This window comes from Buceros rhinoceros, unplaced genomic scaffold (assembly GCF_000710305.1).
Source record: "Buceros rhinoceros silvestris isolate BGI_N320 unplaced genomic scaffold, ASM71030v1 scaffold773, whole genome shotgun sequence".
Classification (NCBI taxonomy): domain Eukaryota; kingdom Metazoa; phylum Chordata; class Aves; order Bucerotiformes; family Bucerotidae; genus Buceros; species Buceros rhinoceros.
Window position 1 is genome coordinate 6,481 of NW_010403962.1, and position 24,443 is coordinate 30,923.

The 24,443-nt window shown below is 36.9% G+C and overlaps 1 protein-coding gene across 1 annotated transcript in view; it reads left to right on the plus strand.

Moving 5' to 3' along the window:
* The window catches only part of TFDP1 (transcription factor Dp-1), a gene marked incomplete at its 5' end in the record, with an annotated part of 27,092 nt that extends 5,498 nt beyond the window's left edge, over positions 1-21,594 (plus strand). The window contains 9 exons of the mRNA XM_010133175.1: positions 8,350-8,456; positions 11,489-11,610; positions 12,898-13,063; positions 13,259-13,405; positions 14,728-14,796; positions 16,097-16,248; positions 16,696-16,862; positions 17,462-17,543; positions 20,261-21,594. Of these exons, the coding sequence (XP_010131477.1) occupies positions 8,350-8,456; positions 11,489-11,610; positions 12,898-13,063; positions 13,259-13,405; positions 14,728-14,796; positions 16,097-16,248; positions 16,696-16,862; positions 17,462-17,543; positions 20,261-20,408 (1,160 nt within the window). The remainder of the gene's footprint in view (positions 1-8,349; positions 8,457-11,488; positions 11,611-12,897; positions 13,064-13,258; positions 13,406-14,727; positions 14,797-16,096; positions 16,249-16,695; positions 16,863-17,461; positions 17,544-20,260) is intronic.
* Positions 21,595-24,443: the final 2,849 nt, after the last annotated feature.

The window sequence follows — 24,443 nt, forward strand, 5'->3', positions numbered from 1 at the left end:
TGTCCACTTCCCCTCCTCAGGAAGCTGTAGAGGGAGATGCTGATCTCTTCTCTCTGGTATCCAGCGATAGGAAGCGTGGGAATGGCTCAGAGCTGCACCAGGGGAGGTTTAGACTGTACATTGGGAAGCATTTCTTTACAGAGGGGGTGATCAAACCCTGGAAGAGACTTCCTAGAGAGGTGGTCGATGCCCCAAGCCTGTTAAGAGGCTTTTGGACAATGCCCCTTAACAACATGCTTTAACTTTCGTTCAGCCCTGAACTGACAGTTGGGCTAGATGATCATTGTAGGTCCCTTCCAGCTGAAAATACTCTATCCTAAATTGCTTTATCAGACAGAATAAGAGAGTGGTTTAATTTTGGAGTGAAATTCCGAAGTGACTTGATTCCAGTTGTTTGCTTTTCACATACCTTAGTTACAAGGCAAGGATAATCTCATTTGGATATTTTAATTGTTATTTTGGTTTGTCTTCATTCTGTGATTTAAAAAAATTTTTTTTGTTAATTCCTGGCTTTGTTTTGGGTATTTGTGTGGCTAATTGCTTAAAACTGAAATTGCTAACATTTATCACTCAAAGTCCATGAACAGGATAACTAGAATTAATTTTGAAGGTTAGACAATAATATGGGTTGGAAGAATGGAAAGAATTGGTGCTGAACTAGTAAAACTTTCTTATGAGTCTGTGTCTTCTAGAAGTTATTTGGCAATGAATTTTAGAGACTTAGAAATTGTTGTTCCAGTACATTCTGGTTTTTTCTATATTCAGATTAGTGTTGATATTTAAGTATTAAATAAACCTGTTCAATTCTAAGCCTGCCCCTTGCTTGTGAAGAAATTTGGGTGAAGGAAATTACCTGATTCATATAACTGCAAGGGAAAAGATAACCAATGGTATTTAATGTTGCATTGAAATTAAAGCTCTAAAACTACTCAGAATTTGGGTCTTTCATTGTGCCAGTAGGTGGCATTATTGCTATGTAACCAGAAAATACTTTTAAAATGTCTTTAGCTTCTTTCACCTCTTACGCTTTAAGGTTTCACATTTTATGGGTATAAAGAACTTCAGTTTTATTTTCATTTCAGATTTGGTAATTGAAAAATATTGAAGTCAAATATGTGAAATTTTAAGGTGTACTTAGACTCTTCCATTTCAACACTAACTGTAAGATCGTTTTATTCTTTTTATTTATATGACAAGAAACCATTGCAATGTGATATTATTGTTAGTTTTATTTGCAAGACCAAGCTCTCCCTGATTTTTGGCAGTGATTGGAATTGTTCCTTTGAACAGAAGTAGAGACCTATTTCACAGCCTGTGATTCATGCTTTAGCAAACAGATACGTGCCTGAACATTGGTTATAAAATGCCTGTGTATTATTGCAGCTGAGGTAAATCCAAACAATTGTTACTATCAAAAGTCCATCTCAGGAGGTAAAACTCTCGCTGTGAAGTAGGAATGGTATTTTGAAAAGTCTAGAAGTCTTTTAAACTAAAGGTAGACCAAGCAGTTTATTTTAACATGGGCTTGGAAAGGCTGGTTTGTAATAGCTGAAGTATTGTTAGTCATATCTAAGGATGATAAGAATCACCTAAAAGTCTGAGCTGATGTGAGAAATTTCATAAGAATTTAGTAATACTACACACTAGAGGAGATTAATGTCTTTGTGGAAGTGCTCAGAATTGCTGTATAAGCGTGCTTCTTGTCTTAACAAGATGGTGTGACTTGTTCAATAAGCAGAGGTATTTTTACTTGATGTGGCAGGCAGCTAGAGATAAAATATCTATGGTGTTTGCTTGGGAGATATTAAAAACTGCAACTGCACAGAAGTGATATCTGAGGAATCGGCTCCTAGTATATAATTGTCACCTCTGTTGTCTTTTCCAGATGTTCTCACTACACCCTTTATACATACTCTGTATATATATGTAATCTAATAATCTAAAACTAATCAAGTTGATGTTTTTGTGGTAAGGAATGATTTTCTTTGAAGGTGATGTGGATTGGATAAAAGGCACTTGAAATAGCACTTTTCAACTAATGTTTTTATCCTAGCTGTATTTTCAAAACACCTTTTGCACTTGGAAGAAAGCAATGGTTCAGACTCAGTGATTTAGGGTAGCTTTTGTAAAGCAAAGAAGGTATGAAGACAAGTAGAGGCCATGACTAGAGTAGTGAAAGTAAGGTCATCTAGAATATTACAGCAGTGCCCGTAATAAGGCCCAAGACTTGCAGAGACCATAAAAGAACTCTGTATTTTGATAACCCAGAGTTTTTAAATTGAAAAAATGTTTGCAAAAAAATAGGTGGTCTGAAGCGCCTTCACCTTCCTGTAAGAGACCCTGCTCGCTTTTTGATTCTAGGCTTTATTTTTCACACAGTTTTCTAGAGGTACCAACTTGGGATTGGGGGGTGGTACACTGGAAGGAGAGGGGCGTTTTGTGCACTTAAAATCAGTTTGCTTTTTGTTGTTTAGCCTTTTGTTTGTTATAAGCAGTGGGTTTGATGGACAGGTTTGGAGCTGAAATTAGCTTTGTATTTGTTTTACAAAATGGTTACAGTATGAAATTCTGTTAGTGATGGTGATGTTGAATTCCCTCTCCTCCCTTTCTTCCTCCTCCTATCTCTTACCAAAAAGAAGAAAAAATTCACATCTGGAAGACTGACAATACTGAACCTATAACACTTTCCAGATAATTCTCATAATTTTCATGTAATCTTCTATCAGTCATTTGCATCTTAAGCAGCACGGGTTCTTCGGCTTTATAGAAATTTTATTCCTATTAACTTTTTAAAATTTCTGAAATAAAGAATGTAATACTACAGATGGCACTTGGCCTTCTCAGAAGTGACAGTCGGAATAGTATCTGTGTCACTTTCTTAAATCTTGTTCATGGAAACTCTCACTGGTCTTTTTCTGGTCTCCCAAAAGTGACCCATTGGTCTCTTCAATCAGTATTACCTTAGTTAGTTATGAGTTTTATAATGTTATTGATAGTAATGTTATTTTTTGGAGATATGTATTGAGATTGGCTAAATAATGTTGCTGCCATTGAGTTGTGTAGCTGTCATTAGTTAGATTCCAACTGTTAAAAACATCAATTTCAGAGCTCATTATGTAATTAAGGCGAAAGAGCTCACAGGAGTGGTTACAAGCAGTTTTACTGCAAAATGTCATCTGCAAAGTTAATTTACTTTAGATTTTTCTTAAAATAGCCCTTTACCTAACTCCTAACTTTTGGTCATAGAGTATGTACTTACCTGTCTGTCTGCTGGCCAGAATTTGGTTGAGACTATTTCAGGAAGTAGTAGGAATAACTCTGCGTTCTGACAAACCACTCTCTTATTCCATATGTTCTTTTTGGGGATTTTAATAGTGTAGAAAATGCTTGCAAAATTACTTTCTTACCAAATCCAGTTCTCCCATATACAATATTGTTTCTGTGCTAGAAGACAGACTGACAAGACTTGGTTTGTTAGATACTGCATTATCAGGAAATGCACTTGGTTTTTTTGACTTAAGTTGTTACATCACTCCTGTGGCTTACTGTTTCACAAGTAAAGGTAGTATATAGACAGATACATCAGAAAATGGTACAGCACCTGGAATTAATAGAATTTCTACTCCTGAGGCAAAGAGTACCTTAGCCCATCCTCTTTGATCTGAAACACCAAATTTGAAGTCACTATTGCTTCATGAACTGCAGTAGTCTACTGCTTTGTCTGCAGAGGGCACTCCTCTAATTTTAGATGTAGTGTGTCTTTTTCTGTGGCATCTCAAGTTACTTTAAATGTTCATAATTGGCTATATCACCAGTCATTTTTACTGCTAAAATTCTGCAAGGAATTATTTCTTTTTGGTAAAATTGTTGGATTTGGTTTTGTATGCAAGCAAAGGTCCAGTTCAAAAGTTCTCCCCAAATGCATGCACTAACTAAAGAAGAAGGCTATTTACTGCATACTGTGTATGAAGAGAGCTCTCACCTGGAACGGTTTGTAGACAGATGAATAACAGGTTGTTTAGAAGGGTGCTGCTGCTTTTGTTGTGCTGGTTTTATACAGATTACTCCTTGATCCCATCTGTATCATAATCTTTTGTTTGGAAGCATTCTAGAACTTCATATTGATAAAGTTCTGCTTCCCTTTATGATTAATGATTGCTTCTAAGTTACTGAGAGTACTCTTCCAAACTCACCATGTTTGGGAGACTGAGAATTTAAGTACCTGCTGTATCCTTTTATAATTTTTTTCCCTGCTTTACATGACCTTTTCCCATGTGTTTTGAAGTCTTTAGAAGAAAAAAAAAGAACAAAAAAGACATCAGAACTAGCAGTATTAATAATGTGTTTACTTTGAAAAGAAAAAGGAGTTGGTGCCAGCAAAACTGATTGCAAACTGGTGGGTTTAATTTTTACGTGCTGTTAAGCACACTCCGTATTGGCCACAAACTACAGGTTGTTTGAATTGCAGTGATTGCTGTAGGAGTAACAGTAATTACAAATGATTAGTAAAATTCCTTTGAGAAACTGAGCTGTTGGTCACTTGCAAAGCTAAGTTAATAAAATTATTTCTGTTTGTATACTTAAACAAAAAACCTCCACTCACAAAACCACTATGAAACCAGAGCATTATGAGCTTTTGATGAAAATGCAGGTGGATGTGAGAAAAATGTTTGCACATGAGGTAAAGAAAAAAACAGTAGGATGCACTTGGGCAGAGACAAATTGAAAATACCCTATTTTTTTTAAAAAAAAACCATACTATTTTTGTTTTCCTTTCCCCCACCCCCACGTTGTTGAGCAGTTATGCTCCTTCCTTTTTCGTATGATATCTTTAACAGGTTGACTTTGGCTTTACTTTGAAGGATGTGTTACTGTTCTTGCAGTTATAATTGCATTTTCTTGCCAATCAGTTTGTGATGTAGAGACAGACATACCTTGCAGTTTTTATATAGACCCAGGTTGGTTCAGTTCCATGAAGTAACTCTAGCATAGCACCACAAAAAATGTTAAGGTAATTAAAAACTTTAAAGAAGAATAGTGGGTACTCTTCCCTTCATGCAGATGTTATAGTTGCAAGATAGCTATTTGTATTCACGGAATTAAATTAATAGCGTAGAAGAGGCTGGAGGCCATCTAATCTAACTTTGCAATCAAACCAGGGCCAGCTTTGAAGCGCAGAACCTTCAGTAGTTGAGTTTTTCTGTATATCCCCAGGGAACCTCCTAGGCAAGATGTTGCTGTGCTTTACCTTTCTTATTGTTAATTTTTTCCTTGTGTCTGGTTGGAATTTGCTGAGCAGCAACATGTGACTATTCCCTCTTTTCCTTTTGTTCCATCCTGTTAATCTATATAACTCTGTGTAATAGTCAAAGCAGTGATTAGGTTTCCACAACTAACACCCCTTGCTCCACCTTAATCTTCTCTTCCAAAGGCTGCACACACCAAACACCCTCTGCTTCTCCTTTCACATCATATGCTCCAGTACCCTAGCCATGTTACTGACTTTCTCCTGGGCTCTCTCCTTTTTATTAATTCCTCTCTTGCACTCTGGGCCCCAAAACTGAACAGAGTAATCCAGGTACTGGTTAAAAAGTGCTGGCATATTCTTCCAAATGTACCCCAGAATGTGGTTAAGTCTTCATTAGCATAGGGGTGTACTTCTGGGTCACTTCAGGTTGTCCACCCAGACCCCTAGGTCCTTTTCTGCACGTTGGCTTCTTAACCTGTGACCTCTGCTGTTGCATGGAGTTACTCTGTCACAAGTGCAAGATTTTGCATTTGTCTTTGTGGCAGTGAAAAGTTTTTAAGAAAAAACTCGATAACATAAAGGAATATTTTAGTTTTTAAATACTAGACGTACTAGATGAACAAAGTCTCTGACTGCATTTGAAGAGTAGATGGATAATCAAGATGATTAGGGAGAGGCTCATGGCAACATTCTTCCTTATGAAGTTGTCCTTCTGAAGTATTGCTAGTATTTGTTTTCTTAGGAAAAAGTTGCTAACATAATCGTTAGAAATCATGGGCAGAGAATTACCTACCTGTGAATTCCTAAAGGACCTAGCAATGGTACTTCTGTCCTGCTAACTCAGTATATGTATAATTCATTTAGTACCAGAAGAATAGAAAGACACATATCCAGCACCAGTTTCTTAAGGGCTCAGATAACTGCAGATGAGTCACTTCTGTGAGGCAAATTGTTGAGTGCATAACAGAGTAGTAGTAGACATATGGACAAATGTGATAATGGGCAGGAGTTAACAGGTCTTTTCTAGAGGAAGGGGAAAAGGGAAGTTATGAAATTAGGTCTTTTCAAAGTCATGCTTTGAAAGAGTCAATAACCATGTGGATAAGGGTTATCTAATCAGTGTGGTGTCCTTGGATTTCTTAAAAATAACAACAAACCCCCCTTTATTATCAAGGTCTTTAATCAGCCTGTTAAAGAAACTAAGGTGTCATAGAATGGGACGGTCCATCTGTGGGTTAATAATTGGTGAAAACCAAACTAGATAAAATGAGAGCCCTAAGTGAGCTATTAGCACTCAGAGATCTTGAAGTCATGGTAGGTTATATTACGAAAATGTGGTATTGGTTTTTAGAGGGAAAGAAGCACACTGAATATTGAGAATTATTTGGAAAGGAACAGGGAATAAAACAGAAAATATACCATGGAGTTATAACATACGATATTCCTTTGTCATTAATAATGTGTCCATTCCTGTACCTGCAAAAACAAATCTTAAAGGGTAGGAGAACTAGAAAGTGTGTGGGCAACAAGAACTATCAGAGATGAGGAAAAGTGATCAAATACATGAGGCATCTTAACTTTGGAAAGCAGTTACTACTCTTTATGGTGGAAATACATTGTTCAGATTGCTTTATTGTTTTTAGAGCTATAAGGAGGAGGTTAAAAGAAGACATGTGGACCTCCAGGAAGCTGAGAGGGAGATACAGGGGCACTAATGGGCAGAGTAGTTTATCTTGCTTTATTCTGTGGAGAGGAAGAACACACAGAAAACAAGCTGTGATAGTGATGGGTGTACCTGAAGGGCCAGGAAGGCCTATGAAGCCTATCAGATTTGTGTTACAAACTAGATAGCTGCAGACTTTATGTAAGAGAAAAGTTGGTTAATAATGGAAGGACAGGTTGCTGTGGAGGACCGAGTATAGGTTCTTGTGTGAAGCTCTCAGTTTGACATGGTGTGTAGTACTCGCAGCCAGGAAATACAATTCTTCTGAAAATCGAGGGCTTAAACAAGATCTGAGTTGTCCTCAACCTTTTGTAGACTACCTGAATGTGTAAGAGAGATGGTAGGCATTAAGACTCATTAGGGCCCTTGCTGATAGGACCGTTGTAAAAACACTTACTTACTGCTTCAGTATTATTTAATGGGGAAAAGGAAGAGGATTGGGAGCTATGCCAAGTCCTTCTGGCCCCATTGGCCCTTTAAAAGTTATCTAAGGGAGAGAACTGTTAAACCTCTTGCCTGACAACCAAATGACATGTTTCAGCAAAGTAAGTGTCTTCAGTGTTTCAAGACTAGTTTGTCCCATTATTCTTTTTCTGTAGTCAGTCTTTGCTGTTTGTTTTGTTCTGTTGTGGTTTTGTTTTTTTCCCCAAACTATGCCATGGAGCATCAGATTGCTAGAGGATATCTGGCTTGATGTTTTTGTAGTTGAGTTTTTGTTTTATATGGCTTAAGATTTGCTTAATTATCAATGCTGATTGTGGATGCCTTATGAACAGGAAGAGAGCAGCTTTCCTTGCAGGGCCGGTCTATGGTGTTGCATATGTTTTGCTCAAATACTGGATTCTTGAAGACACTTGTACTTTAATTCCCTGCTTTCAGCTGGGAGGCAATACTTAGAGGAAAGTTGGAAATATTTTCTTAGAAAGGTCTGTGCTAGCCAAACTTTATCTCCTGTAGACCAGCATGCCTCAGAAGGGTATGTCATATGCTGGGCTGTTGGGCGTGTTTTTCAGGTGGTGGGGGGAAAAGATTTCAATGGCCACAAAGGACAGGGGCAGGAATGGAGGGGATTATGCTTTCTATCAGATGCCCATTGTCTCTATTTACTCCGCTTTGAGAGAGAAGTTGGAATAAAAGAACTACAACATGTTCACACTAGATCACTGACCTCTGTGGTTTACAGAGGAGCAAGTTTGAGAGAACGTATCCCAAATCTTTTTTTTTTTTTTTTCAAATGTGTAAATGCTATGCTTATATTGAGTCTCTATGCGGTTCAGAGCTAGTTTCTATTAATGCGCATGGGTAGTACAGATGAAAATAGAATTGCTAAAATATACAATGTGGCTGACCTGAAGCTATCTGCTTGTTTTTGTTTTAGGGGTTGTTTCTCTATTGGCTGTTCATCCTTCTACAGTAAATACACTTGGAAAACAGCTCCTGCCAAAAACATTTGGACAGTCTAATGTCAACATTGCACAACAAGTGGTAAGGAGACTTTGTGTGTGGGGGGGGGGTTATTGCTTGTACTGTTGCTTACAGATACTGTAAATCTTACTTGTAACTTGATAGCTGGGATCACTTGTCATGGGCAGATAGTTTAAGCTTGTTTCTAATTTTAATAGACTTATGTTAAAATGAATGTTGTTTTGCGTAAAGAAATGCGAAGATGACTTTCAAATCAACCTGAATATTCAGGTGTCTTTATCTTTTGGTAGTCTTGCTAGTTAAAATTAGTGGCTCTTTCAGATTCTGCTTTGAAATCATGGGGGACTGTAAATGAAGTCCATCAGCATGTTTTTATTGAGATTGAAGTTAGGTAGAACAAAATTGAAAACAAAGCCAAATTTCTTAGTATGTATTTTAGACACCTATTTGTTTACTTTTTGTGAGCATTGTGTGAAGTACATGAAGTGAGAGGTTTCAGAGAATCTAATAATGCAATAGGTAGTTCAGAGATTATGAGAAGTCACTTTTACAGTGATGAAAATTAAAATTTGGTTTTCTGAACAGAGTTAGTTTCAGATCGTCTTCTGGAAAGCAACTGTAAGCTGTAAACATCTGAACTGAAAATGGAATGTCTTATATTTGGGTTGCTTCTTGAAAGGAAAGCTTTCCATCTGCTTTTCCCAACTCTAAGGAGTGTTTCATACTTCAGGCTGCCTGAATGTAAGGAAACTGAAGAGAACCAGTGGGCACTTATTTGTCTACTTTTGCCTGCCCCACGCCCCCCACCCCATTTTTTCTGTAAGCACATCCTCTAATGATATCTATAAGCTTTCATTTCAGGATATTCCCAGTAACTCGATAGTGCTTAACTCTTCTCATGCAAAGTCATGGTTGTATATGAACTTCCTAGTAAAAGTTCAGGACGTTAACATTTCTATTAAGGAGCCAATAATACTAAATAATTCCTTAGAAGATTCCGAAACTCCAGACTGTAGGGTCTTCCTTAATAGCGATACATTAAAGCATATAATTCTGGCTGGTTTGCAGACTTTTGATTGTTAGAATGGGAGTGCAGAGCAGGCTTTGAATGTATTAAACAGACTTCACTTTTCCACTCTAGAAATGAGCTTGTGAATTTGTATACGTTTCCATTTATTCCTTTGTACTGTTGAGTATTTCAAGATGCTTCTGAGTGCAGTAGATGTCCGAGGTTTGATGCTGTCACAAATTTTTTTCCCGGTTGTAATTCCACCCCCTCCCTTATACTGGCTTGGCTCGCATCTTACTGCACAGTCTAGATGTGGAGGGAGATGATGGTGGGGCTGGTTGTGGAATTGGAAAGCTAGGGAATAGAATGGGACCCTCTAATTTTAGACTCTGCAAGAGCAATGTTGATTCATCTCTGCCAGTCCTCTGTAACTGCATTCTATGGAATAAAAGCTGGCTAACAGCTTTCCTTTGTTCTCTGTATTGTCTGCATTACCTGAATAGCACACGGGTGGTTATTGTATCCTTTGAGACAATTGGTGAATGAGACCAGTCAATAGCAGAACTAGTATTATTGTCTTCATGAGGAGAAAGTGACTTGGTTCACATGTCCTGTGCCTGTTTTGTGTTCCCCATCCTCATTCTATTTCCCACAATCAGAAGCTTTGGTTATGAAAAGTACTGGAGGAGATTAGTTGACTTTCCATAAGAATTAGAAATATTTTAAGTATGGAACAGAACTTCCCTGTGGAAAGGGAAGGAGGACCTAAGATTTTCCAACTTTCAGAATTGGATGTAGCAAACTTGTATTTTAACTGCTGAGAGGTGGCATAATATAAAGAGACAGTATTTGGGGAAAAACCACAGCTGTTTGTCCTTCCAGGCAGCTGAAATCACAAACATCTAGTAGTCACTCAACTACTTTTTGCATTCTACATTTAAAAGTTATGTAATTTTTGATTCATTTTATCTTCTGTGCATAAAATGTTTCATATTGGGTTTTCCATTTTTCTATTTTTTTTTTTTTTTTTTATTGTTTAGACTGAATTATTGATGCTAGCCTGAGGAAGAAACTTAAAATCTTGTTGGTGAGGCAGAATGTGGCTGCAGGAAAAGCAAGCTTGTGGGTGGTAATGAGTTTAGGTTCATTTGATGTTTGTTTCACTTACCTTATATCAGTTGCCACTGGGAGATAAATGCACTCCCAAAAAGTAGGCATATCTTTCTACAAGGTAGAAATCTGTACAGTGTCATTTTGTTTTCCTCTAGTATTCTCTAGAAAATTATGTTTATATCATTTCAGAGGTAAAAAACATTATCCACAAAAGTGGGAGTTCTGCTTCAGCTAGTTTCACAGATGAGAACATGACTCTTGTGTGTGAACGTATGTATTAAAATAAAATTAGCACATCTTCAGGACCACTTACCTGTACGGTGGAAGAGTGTGGTCAGCATGTGCTCAGACCATGTTCAGAATGGAATGATTTTGCCTGAATTGGTCTCAGTCACTGCAGCAATACAAAAAGCTGGCCCTTATTCTTCCTGACCTCTAATATATTTGTATTTTGGTTTTGACTCTGGTGATAAGGCACTGACTGCAGGAGAGAATTTGTCCTTTCTTAGGACAACTCTGCATTCTTTTCTCTGTTTTTACTGATTGTTCAGATCTCTTTGTTTAATATGTTTATATTTTAACTGTGATTTACTGCAACTTCTTTATATATACTCGGGTAGGGTTAGATTTTTTTCCTATTTTCACTTTTTCTTTTGGGAGGGAGTGTTTTGATGTTGAACACGTGTGTTTTGATATTGTCTAAATGTTGAACAGTGTTAAGAAATCCAGCAAGCATGAAAACCTCATTTGAGAAGGATAAAACATAGTCATTACACAGGGAGTTCTATTAAGTATATAAACTGGAGCCTGGAATTTTTTGTGCTAGCGTGTATATGTTCAGTGTGTCTAATAGAAGCAGACAGAAAAAAGTATTAGTGTTGCTTGGATAATGCATCATTTGAATTGTGCAACATATGAATATCTTGGAATACTTGTGATCAATTTCCAAATTATTTTGTCTTCATTGTAGGTTATTGGTACACCTCAAAGACCTTCAGCGCCAAATACTATCCTGGTAGGAAGTCCACATACACCTAACACACATTTTGTATCACAGAACCAGACTGCAGATTCTTCACCATGGTCTGCTGGGTGAGCAAAATAAAAGTTACGAAGGATTAATAAATTGTTTGGAACTTCTGTTATAAGTGTTCACTATAATAGCGATGTACTCTTTAGGCTAGCAGTGTGAGAGAGACAGTCTGTTTACATTTCCATCAAGAGCACTTGAATGTTAAGATGCATTGATTTTTAAATCAGGAACGGTCATAATGAGTACCGCCTAATCTGTCATAAAAGGGACTAGAATATTTTCTGGAAGCTCTTGACAGATATTTTTACATTACTTACATGTAGAGAATTTAGCTCCTAAAAGGACACAGGAATTCACCTGACTTGATTCAGTTTGTGATTTGACATTTCTGTTTTGCTGGTGTATTTCCAAAAAATAGAGTACGTTTCAGATTGAACAAGTGTGTCCTGAATTGTCACTTGAAATAAGAATGTAGTCCTTATTGGTGAAAAGTATTAGATAAAATGAATGCATTCTTTTGGTGTCTTTTCTCATGCAAGCTTGTTCTTAAGGATCTCCTATAAATGTAGTTGCTTTAAGACTAAATTTATCATCACTGTCTTATTACATATAAACAGATTTCTACTTCGGAATTACACAGTGAAATGAGATGTAGAGAATTGAGGATTTGCATTGCTGATATTCATTTTGTTGATATATTTATTTTTGTTCAAGTTACAAGTAAATTTTTCTTTAGAACATATGCAGAAAACTTTGTTATACTTCTTGTACCTTGTAACTTTGAAGTAAGTTTTCATAGCAAGTTCATACACTGTATAACTTCAAATCTGTGCTTTAGTAGAAGTGTAGTGTTTAGTGAGTTCACCCAATATCAGGCATTGTCTGTTCAGTCATTATTGGACTTATGTAGAAAATGCTCAATCTTAATTTTTTTGTGCTCAAACTAGATGGGCTGTTTAATTTTTTTAATCAAAAAAAGGTTATCTCCTGTAATTTACTTTTCATATTGTATCCCTCTATCCCTCCTTGTCTTGAAGATTGGAAGGTTTTCTTTATTGATTTCTTCAAGGACTATCCCTATTGTTAGCTTAATTACCTGCTACTGGAGCTAGCACAGTTGCCAAAAGAATGAATTTGTTCTGTGTTTCAGCATCAGGATACTAGAATTGTTAATTATTGTAAATGGTAGGGGAAAAAAGTTATAGCAGAAAATACTGGGAAGGTGTGAGAAGCAGATCAAAAGGGAAAGCTTGGTTTTTTTACAGCAGTGTGCCTGTATTTGAAAAAGAGACATTAAATATTCCAAAGTTAAATATTCTTAAAACATATATTATACGTATATTTAGGAAGCGGAACAAAAAAGGAGAGAAGAATGGCAAGGGTTTACGTCATTTCTCTATGAAGGTTTGTGAGAAGGTACAAAGAAAAGGAACCACCTCATACAATGAGGTGGCAGACGAGTTGGTTGCAGAATTCAGTACCACTGATAATCACATTTCACCAAACGAATCAGTAAGTATATGGGAGGTCAATTACATGTGAACTGAATGGGGGAAGAGAAATTTCTTTTGAGACTTTTGTATTTCTTTTCCTACTGCTAAATGAAACAGTTCAGACATGACCCAAGTTTACCCATTTACTGTAATACCTGTTACAAAAATATTTGAAAATAAATGTATGTTTTCGATTAATGTGCTGTGTCTACAGCAGGCTTATGACCAGAAGAATATTAGACGACGTGTCTACGATGCCTTAAATGTCCTTATGGCCATGAACATTATCTCTAAGGAGAAGAAGGAAATCAAATGGATTGGTCTACCTACTAACTCGGCTCAGGAATGTCAGAATTTAGAGGTATGTGTATATTAGGAAGTTCACAATGGCTTCGTGTTTGAGTAAATATTTACAGCGTTACCATGTTCTGATGCAACATGTGCATGTGGTCTTCTGAGACAGCAAGGTAGGATAGTATGGTCCCTTTTGACTCTTTTATTTATATTTACAGAACACACATTTAAACTTACAGATTTCTTAAATATATGTGGGGTTTTTTTTTAATTCTTCTGTGTCAAAAAGACAGCTCTGTAACAACTTTTACACTGTATATTAAATGGTTCCAAGTGGAAGTTAGTGGAACTGAAAGATGATTCTGTATTTCCACCATTGAAACAGTGGTGCTCAAGAGACAGGAAGATTGTGTTCTCCAGATACCAGACAAATAATACATCTGTGATGACAGATGTTGTATGTAGGTCAGTATGTATATACATGGCTCCTTCTTTGGTAAAGGTCTTAAGTTCTGACACTTGTGTTACATGAACATGTCAGACTTTTTTACTACGTGTCTTGGTTAAGAAGTAAAATGATTTATACTGAAAGGCATTCGTATGGCAGGATTGTTAAGTTACTGAGTTTTACTCAAATCATTTCACTTTATCAGAACAGAATGAGACTTTGTATTTATTCTTAATAAGTCTAAATTCCTTCAGCAGTACTGACAAATCAATGTAGAAGCTGGCCAATTGGAAAAAAGTGTTTTGGAATCTATGTACAAAGGCCTAATTCTATGGAGATTTTTCTATAATTGATTCTTCAGTTAAAACCGTAATTGCTGTCTAGGTGAAGAGAATATAGGATATTTAATCAATCTGAGTTTTACTTAAGACTTTATCATCCCAAATGAAAATTATTAGTTAAGACAGTGATAATTGGGGCATAAACAGTAGAGCGAGTATGGAAGGTGAAGGTTTGAAGGTGATAGTGCTGTGTGCTGAATAGGGAACCAGCTAGCTGGAGGGATTTTAAAAGTAGATATTTTTGGATCTGTCTGACAAAGTTTGGCATTGCCAGTAATGTGAGAGCAAAAGAAAAAGGTGTGTGGCTCATTCAGCTGGGTTTAATGTTGAGTTTGAGCATGTCCTAAAGAAGAGTGGGATAATGTTAGTACTGAACTAAAAGAAGCAACTTAGAATGCAATAATGGATAGTGAAGGTTCATACATTTAAGATGGAACAATGATAACTTCTGACACCAGAATTATCTGCAGAACCTTAATGATTAACATCATATGTCCTACCTCCAGTTCTCTGGTACCGAAATGATTTTAAGAGGAGAAATGTTGGTATAAAATGCTACTTAAAACCTGCAGACTAACTGATCTTTTTTTCTGTGTGAAGGTGGAGAAGCAGAGACGACTTGAAAGAATAAAGCAAAAACAGTCTCAACTACAAGAACTCATTCTACAGGTACAGTCAAGGTACTCTTGTCTATAGGGCAAGGTAACTTGCGTCTGTATTCCTGTGATTTTTATCCCAGTGAGGGATGGGGAAACTTCTAAAAAGATTAGAGATTAATAGCAGTTTTAATTTAACACTGTAGTTTAGCTGGGACCATGTTGGTAGCCATTTCTACTGGGGACATCAGCAACCTTCCATGAGTTATGATGAATTCTTTTGCAGTTTCAAGTATGTTTAAGCAGGATTTATACTGACAGGAGCTGTAATTCATACTGTACCCTCTGAATTTTCCAATTCAGTCTAGAATGTTTTTCAGTGTTAGAGTCCACAGATAACATTATGACTCTAGAGGTCATCCCTCACAATGCTCTGTGTCTTTCTTTCTGGGACATTGCTGGCTCTGTGTAAGCGGCTTAAGCAATGTGAAACAGTTGCTGAACTCCTTCCCAGATTCCTCCTAGTACACTGGGGGAAGCAGTAGTCTGTCCCCTAAGTCACTGTGCTGCTCATTTGCTGGAATGTATCCCTTAGTAGTCTCGTTACCTACTAGTAGGAACAAGAATCTCAGGGAGGGTATGTAAAAAGAAAGTACACATAGCTGTGGACACAGTCTCAGCAGTTGTCTGATCTTTATCAGCCTCTCTGTTGGATTTTGGTTTTAATTCTTGTTTATGTCATTTGTTTCCATGACCAGAAAAATACTCCTACTTAGTTTGGTGACTTACTGTAAGATTTATAACTTGAGTTTCAGTAGTTAACTTGAGTTTTTGGTTCTTAAAATTGCTAATCTTCAAAATATGAATGTCACATGCTGCAAAGCAGTTTTGATAAGATGTGAGAGTAAAATCACTAGTCTTAGCTGAGTAATTCAGAGACCTGACGTCAGAAGTTCAGATCCTAAACATTAACTTTTTTTTAGCATATAATTTCAGCACATACAGTATTAACTGTTCAACTGTTCTTGTGGAGTGCAGTAGCTAGCAAGGAATAATAAACAGAGTGGAAGTAGGATGCTAGATGAAAGTTCTTTTTTCCAGTCATTGTTATCTCTTCATTCTGACAAGGATCTGTCCAAGGAACTGTCTGGAGGTAGCTATTAGAACGTGCATTTTTTTCTGTTAAATTTTACTGTGATGTATTTTTCAATACTGTCATCTGTGTCTCTTGCATCTTAGCATGCAGGAATATCTGTGTCGTTTTCTGCATTTACTTGCTGCAACCATTGCTGGTATTTATCTGAGGGATTTTTTAGTGAACAGGATTTTAAAGGTTTAATAGATACTTTCATATTACTATTGCTTTTTTCTAGCAAATTGCCTTCAAGAACCTTGTTCAGCGAAATCGTCAAGCAGAACAACAGGCAAATCGACCGCCACCTTCCAATTCTGTCATCCATTTGCCATTTATCATTGTGAACACCAGCAAGAAGACAGTGATTGACTGCAGTATTTCAAATGACAAGTGAGTTAATAAAGTTTTCTGTGCAGCTTTTGGTACAGCTCTGAGTTTATACCCATACTAAAGTGCTGATCTCGATTTGTTGAAAATTTAAGTACAAGCAAATTTACTTGTGCCTAGTTAGGTTTTTCATCTGTTAAATAAATTGTAGCAGTGGTTTCTCCTTGAACTATTAGCTTACTAGAAAAGCTTAAAAAGTTACACAATGGACAGAAGGATGGGAGTAAAGAAAAAATGTTAATTAAAACTGTGTTAAACCTGTAATGATTTGTATAGCGTGTACAATTACAGTTTTAGTCGCTTGCATTCAAATACATAAATCTTGAAAAAATTGATTGCTAAATGTGATGTGTCACTCACAATGTGTTAAGCATTTGAAATGCTGCAATTCCTGAAATTGGAAAGGTAGTTAAAGTCATTGATGCTAATTGAGAATCTTTCCCTCTCTAGGTTTGAATATCTATTTAATTTTGACAATACTTTCGAAATTCATGACGACATAGAAGTACTAAAACGAATGGGAATGGCTTGTGGGCTAGAATCTGGAAACTGTTCAGCGGAGGACTTAAAAATTGCAAGGAGTTTGGTTCCTAAAGCTTTGGAACCGTATGTGACAGGTTAGTTACTCCAAGAAGAGTTGTTTTGTTTTCCTCCTTAATGTGGGACTCAAGGAAAAAACATGAAAATATCCAAGGTCAGTTAATTTCCACTAGTTTGTGGAGAGGATTTTTGTTCTCAAATATATATGCTTTTCAGTGTACCTTAGTGAACAGATAACAGATTCATAGAGAATGGGATTTTGCTCTTTACAGAACCATGTGTTGCATTGTAACACACAAACAGATCTTTGCAATATGTGATTCTTTTAAAAGGACAGTATTTATAGTTGATTTACCTATAAAGGCAAAAAGTAGTCAGTACAAATATGGTCATGACTTCATTTTACATTGTTTTATCAGTTTGATTGTATAAGAATGCTGAAGACCCCTGACTTGCTCACGTCAAAATAAAATATTTTTTCTACGTATTTTGAAATTTTGCTTTTGCACTAGTTTCTTAGGTTTTTTAAATTATGCTGGTTTGGATATGGTACATCAGTATGTTTTTCATTGTGGTTTCAAGACTCCTTTTCTGGGCTTTAAAAAGATTAAGCACTTCCAGTAAATTAGATGAGAGTATTTTGAATTATCCTTGAAATATGTATTTTGTTTTACAGAAATGGCTCAGGGATCAATCAGCAGTGTATATGTCACATCTTCATCAGGTTCTGCATCAAATGGCACAAGATTTTCTGCCAGGTGAGATTAAATTATCAGGTTTTCGAAATTTGTGATCATTAAAGAAATTTAATTAGAAAATAAATACTTCATGAAACAAGTTCTGCTTTGATTAAATGTGGCATAGGTATTTAAATGTATTCTCACACAGTCTTTTACTCGAGTAGTGGTGAGTTTTGGCAGTGTCATTAACAGAATCTTTTCCTGTATAGTGGAAAATAAATGGATTAGACTGGTGTTAATATTGAATGTACTATTTTTATTTAGTGTTGAGTTTGTGAACAAGAAAACATACTTCACTAAAGATACAGTATGGGCAAAATTCTCCCTTGGTCATTTTTGTCTAACTTAAAGGTTTTGATTTGGGGGTTTTAAACAGCATCAGAAGCTGGTAGAGTGATAAATCATCACATGTGTTTAACTTTGTGTGGACATAAGTAATTTCTGAACTTAACTGTTATTTTTCTCTTTCTATAGAAAACAACTTTTCTCTATGTAGTCACTACTCTCTAGTGTCTTGTTGCTTTAATCAAAAAGTCCTTCTGTGAGCTTTACTAAGTTGAGTCAAATATTACTGGAATTTTCAACAATGTTAACAAATATTCAAATTGAGCAAGCTGACTAGCTGAGAAATTATCTGCCATTTGTTTCTGGTATGTCCAGAAACTTAGCCTTATCTGAGGAGTTAAATTTCTGTTGTACGTTTAACTCAACTAATCCAATCTGGGTGATTTTTAGAATTGCAGAATGGTTTGGGTTGGAAGGGATCTTCAGAGATCATCTAGTCTACCCCTCCTGCCATGGGCAAGGAGATCTTTCACAGGATCAAGTTACTCAAAGCTTTGTCCAACCTGACCTTGAACACTTACAGTGATGGGACATCCACAGCTTCTCTCAGCCACCTCCAGTGTCTCACCACCCTCATAATAAAGAAATTTTCTTTTGTATATCTGAGCTAAACCTACCCTCTTTCTGTTTAAAACAATTGCCACTTGTCTGTAACTGCAGGCCCTGGTAAAACATCTTTCTCCGTATTTCTTATAAGCTCCCTTTAAGTACTGAAAGGCCATAATAAGGTCTCCCCAGACCCTTCTCTTCTCCGAGCTGAACAACCCCAACTCTTCTCAGCCTTTCTTCATAGGAGAGGTGTTCCAGCCCTCTGACCATTTTCATGGTCTCCTTCTGGGCCTGCTCTGCTACATCAATGTCTGTGTTGTACTGGGGATCCCAGAGCTAAACACAGTACTTGGGGTGAGGTCTCACAAAAGCGGAGTAGGGGTGGGAGAATCATCTCACCTGACCCTCTGGCCACACTTTTGATGCAGCCTAGGATACAGTTGGCTTTCTGGGCTGCGAGCACACATCGTTGGCTCATGTCTCATTTTTCATTCACCAGTATTCCCAAGTTGTCCTTCACAGGGCTGCACTCAGTCCTGGTACTCCCCTGACTCAGGTGTGGGACCTTGCACTTGGTCTTGTTGAACTTAATGAGGTTGCATGGGCCCACTCCTTAAGTCTGTGCAGGTCCCTCTGGATGGCATCCCTTTCCTCCAGCGTATCAACTATGCCACTCAGCTTGATGTCATCAGCGAACTTACTGAAGGTGCACTCGATCCCATTCATTGTTAGTCGTTAATGAAGATATTTAATATTATTGGTCCCAGTATGAATCTTTGAGGGACACTGCTTCTTATGGTTTCCATCTGGCCAATTTCTTAGACATCTCATAGTCCGTTGATAGACTTGCATCTTTCCAGTTTAGATGTAAGAATGTCGTGGGGGACTGTATCAAAGGCTGTTCAGAAGCCTGTGTAGATTACTTCTGTAGTTCTTCCCTTGTTCATTGATGAATTCACTCCGTTGTAGAAGTCACATACAATTTGCCCTTGGTGAAGCCATGTTGGCTGTTCCTAATCACCTTCTTGTCTTCTGTATGCTTCAGCATAACTTTCAGGAGAATCTGTTCTCTGATTTTGGTGGGCACTGAGGTAAGGCTGCAGAGGAAAGGACAAGTTCTAGATTACTTTGACTATTTCCACAATAGTGACTGTTCCATGTCAGAATCACTGGCAGGCTCTGCCTTATAAATTAGTAATATAAAAAAGAGGATACTCTAAATCTACTTGCTGAGCCAGGAGCTGGATTTTCAAGTGTAGGGATTCTTTTACAGAGGGAAGACCAGGAGATGCCAAAGAGGTTTTTGGGGTGGTTTGTTTTTTTTTTTTTTAAACTAGAAAAGAAAAGCATAATGAGAAGAAAACAATTTCAGGCTAGAAATCCAGCAGATGTAGCAATGACAGTTTGCCATGTAATAACAATGAAACAAGGAGAAGCTAATTACTCGGTTTTCTAAGTCTTTGAATCAAAACTAGTGCTTCAAGATCCACTTGCTATGCTTGTGTCCAGTGCTACATAAAATATTAAAGGGTTTAGATGGCTATGTAGCCTTAACACTAAATGTACTTTAGAAGAAACCTGGAAAGTATACTTCTAAAGTGCCTGTGAAAGGATTTAATCTTACATTAAACCTAAAGCAAAGAAACCTAAGAACAGTTTCAAAATTAGTTAAACTGCTGCTTCTTTTGAGAAACAACTTAGACATATATTAAAGACAGTTTATAAAGCAGTGGCAGATTCATTGAAGGAATGGAATAGATGTTTGATTATATTTAAGAGCACAGTAAACTGGGAAAAATCATTAAGCAGTGCCAATTGGCCTTTTTTTTTTTTTCCCCCAGTGACTTTTCCAATGGTGGAGATGGAATGTTGGCTACAAGTTCCAATGGATCTCAGTACAGTGGCTCCAGAGTTGAAACACCAGTTTCTTATGTTGGGGATGATGATGACGACGACGATGATTTTAATGAAAACGATGATGACGACTGATGCCCTTTGCTTGTAGACTATTTTTTTGTTAAAATTCAGCAAGCTTCAGGAATAAATTGTTCTAGGGAGAAGTGTCTCAAATTACTTTGCCCCATCCCGCAAGGAGAATATTGGTAAGCAGTTCTGAGTTTAGAAATTGCACCTCTGATAAGCAAACAAGGATTGTTTTATGTAGGATATTTTTAAATGTGGTGTGGATGTGTGTTTTTGATACCAGTGTGTTAATGCAGAGCCTTTATTTACTCTTGTTTTAGGGGTTTTTGGTTTGTTGGTTGTTTTTTGTTTGGTTTTTTTTTTTACTTGAAGGAAAATGGCTTTTGCCCCCAATGTTCTTGCGAAGTTTGCTAAAGAAAATGTAGACACATCATTGAGAAATAAAATGCTATCCTTCTGTGGAAAATGAATACACTGAATGGCAATTTATTTGGAGTGTATTTTGATTATGCCACTTTTTGAGGGATAGTGAGCTAATGTAGTAGTGTTTTTTGTTAATCACGCAGTGTCCAAAGAACCAAACAAGAAAGATACGTCCTACTTTTTTACATGTTAAATTCCAGAAATGTTGTTGTGAACTTATTTTCCCTTAAATTATATCTAACATTATTATTCCATCAAGTTTATATACTTTTCACTGTATGTTGGGACATATGAACTACAAAGTTTTTGGCAAATGTTTACTGCCAGTTGGTGCAGCTATATAAATTGTCTTGAAGGTTTGGAATGATTTATTGCTTATGGTAAAATTTGCCTGATTTCTTACAGGCAAACTTTCGAAACTTTTTATTATATAGTTGTTTACATACTTATAAGTCTATCATATAAAGACATGTACTGAAACAAATGTTTATATTTGTTTCATAAGCATCTTCCTGTAATCTATTATAAAGTTGAAATTAAATATAGAGAATGTTTTAAGTTTTTTAACTCAAAATTTGTCAATCATTTTTAATAGTTCATTTTTATAAAAGGAATTTCAGGGCAGGTGGTAGTCTTTTTAAAATTATTCACAAACAATTAACTGCACAAATACTGTCAGCTGCCTATTCTAAGACAGTAGTCTTTTTATTGAAACACAAATAAACTTTTCTGTAATATTTTATGGAATATAAAGAGACTATAATTGTTTGACTTGTTTAACCTTGGCACTGTTAGTTTTTATTAATAAAACGCGCATGGGCATTTTTAACAAGCTCTGTGGTTTTTCTAATTTTAGGGTCATTTAGAAATTTCGCTTCCTCTCGTCACAAGACTTAGAATTAATTCTCTCAGGATACTGCATCTACACTACAGAGGGCCCAGATTTTTTGCTTTGATTTAGTAATTTGTCCTTATATCTCTTGGTATCTTATGATATAAAAAGCAATATCTTACCCTGTATATCCTCTTCTTTCATGTCTCCTTATTTCAGTGATGTTGCTTCTCAGCATGTCAGGCCAATCTTAGTACTACAGTCTAGCTTCTCTGTTTAAAATCCCACACTCACTGTCCTAACCTTTCATCCTATATTCCTCAATCCTGGCTTTCCATCATACATTCCTGTGTCCTCAAAACAAGTGTTTGTCTAACTTCCATGTACTTCCACCATAAACCTTTTTGTTAGATCACATCCTCTGCTGTCATCTGAAAGCACAGGTTACTGAACTGTCTCAGTCATCCTGCAGGCTGCTGTCAGAGTCAGAATTTGTTGCTTCCATAAACTCCCAACTTAGTCTAGTAACCGCTCTGTCTATGGTAAGGGCTCCTGTATGCGCTTAAACACTGTGGTAACTATGAAGTATGTCATGTGGAGGTTTCGTTTAGTTTTTTTTCTGAGGCATTATGCCTTGAAGGATATTCTGTGGTAAGAGGATGTGGGTGCTTACTACAGAGCAGTTGAGCAGTGAGTGTTTTCTAATTGTACTAAACCTTGTTGTAATACAAGTGAACCAAGCAAATTACTTAATTTTACGGGCCTGGGAAAATTATTTGGAGGGGGTTAATTGAATGCTTTGCTTGTCACTGAAGATGTCATTCTTTGCTAATGCTAGAAACAAGGTTCATCTTGCAGCTGAGTCAGCTCATTCAAATTATCTTTGCTGTTGAATGGTGGTTTTATCTGTGAAGCCCAGCATACTTATCAAGGAACATTTGACCGTCCAAGGGGTTTATTCCAGTGTTCCCTTATGCTCTAAATCTCCCGTGTGTGTATGATCCAAGATTTGCCTGCAAAGAATGAGTACGGGAGTGTTGGATAAGGAAGGCTGAAGGCATCTGACAGTTTGCTTTTGGTTCATATCAGTGGAATAGACCTCAGATGAGACAAGGTCAAGGTGGAAGTGTGGCAAAATATACAGCTCAAAAGATGTTACTTTGCTTGCTTTTCGTTGCTGATGAATCTGAAATGGAATTAGAGAGTTCAAACAAGAACAACGAAATGGTTTGGGAGAATGTGTCTGTATTGTATTTGCAGTTGGACTCAATGATCTTAAAGGTCTTTTCCAACTTAAATGATTCTGTGATTTTTATCTTACCTGTGTTTCAGGTCAGCTTTCAGTCTATTGACTTTTTAATTACTTGCTAGATTTCGAGTAGTTACACAAAAAAGACTAGTAGTAGAAACTTCATTTAAAAGAAGTCAGAGAAATGCATAGAAGAGATGTAATAATGTCACACTTCTCATGAAAGGAACTGGAAAGTGGGAGAAAACTTTAAACTGTATGGTTCTGATCTCTGAAAAGGGTGTGGTACCGTGCATACAGATGGAACAGGAAGATCAAAAGCAGGAGCAGAATGTAAGAGGAAATCACGGACAGGAAGTTGTTGAGGAAATCCGTGGAAGTAAAAAATACCATAAGGAGATAAAAACTAGAATTCAGTTGATTAAATGATGGTAAAGGTAATGAGAATGGTAAAAAGGGCACAGTTTGGGGAAAAACACAACAGGGAAGGAATGAACTGTTACTCCTTTAATTCGCCAGCACTTTTTGATAAGAAGGAGTATTTGAAAAGTGTGTACTTATCTCTCTGAAATGGTTCTGCAGATAAATCCTGGGAACAGTGCATATTCTACTGTTTTTCTAAAGTGAATCCTGAGCTTTGAAAGACTGCCTCTATTTTTGACATTTATAACAGGTTAAGGTGGATTTATTGAATTGTTAGTTTCAGAAGTAAACTTAGCTTTTCTTGTAGGAATCTGCTTGTCCTAACTTAAAGGAAAGCAGTTACAACAAAGGGAAACTATTACAGAGAAGGAGAAATGAATGGGACTGGTAGGGTGCCAGCCCTTGAAGGTAACCATTTTTAATTTGTTCATGGAAGGAGGTAACCATTACTTCCTTCCTACATGAAGAGAGATCTCTTCATTTCTTTATCATGGGCTGTGAAATCTTCATATGAATGGGAGATCTGAGAATTGGATGCTGCTTTAATATGAAAAGGGTGAAGGGGGGCGGAGGGTGAGGGGGTGGGGAAGCATTGATGTAATACTACTGGAATGATCACTGTTCCGGATAGTTTATTGTTTCCTGTGGGGAATTTTTTTTGTCTTGTCTGCTTATGAGAAAAGTAGTAGGCTATTTGTCTCGACTGCTGCATTGAATGAACAACTCTCAGCCCTTTTCAGATCTGTCTGCATCCAGAAAGATGCAAGTATTATCATGCATACTTTGTTGTCAAAGCCTTGCTTTACCTTAATTGTCATTCATTTATCAGGAAAAGCAAAGACAAGCCAGCACAATGAGCAGCAATTCTGAATGATTATTTTCTAAATTTTTTCTAAGATTTTTCCAAGGTTTTTCTTGGACTCTGATTTTTCCTTGAGCTTCTGTGGATTCTGGAGGGTTACCAAGATGCTCAGTGGGCTGGAACAGTTGCTGTATAAGGACAGGCTGAGGCAGAGAGGCTTGTTCAACCTGAAGAAGAGATCACTTCAAGAGGCTTGATGGCAGCCTTCTGCAAGAAGGCTGTTGCAAAGATGGAGTCAGTCCACAGTAGTGTCTGGTGGGGCGTGAGAGACAACACACAAGCTGAAACGAGCGTTTCTAACTGGGTTTAAGC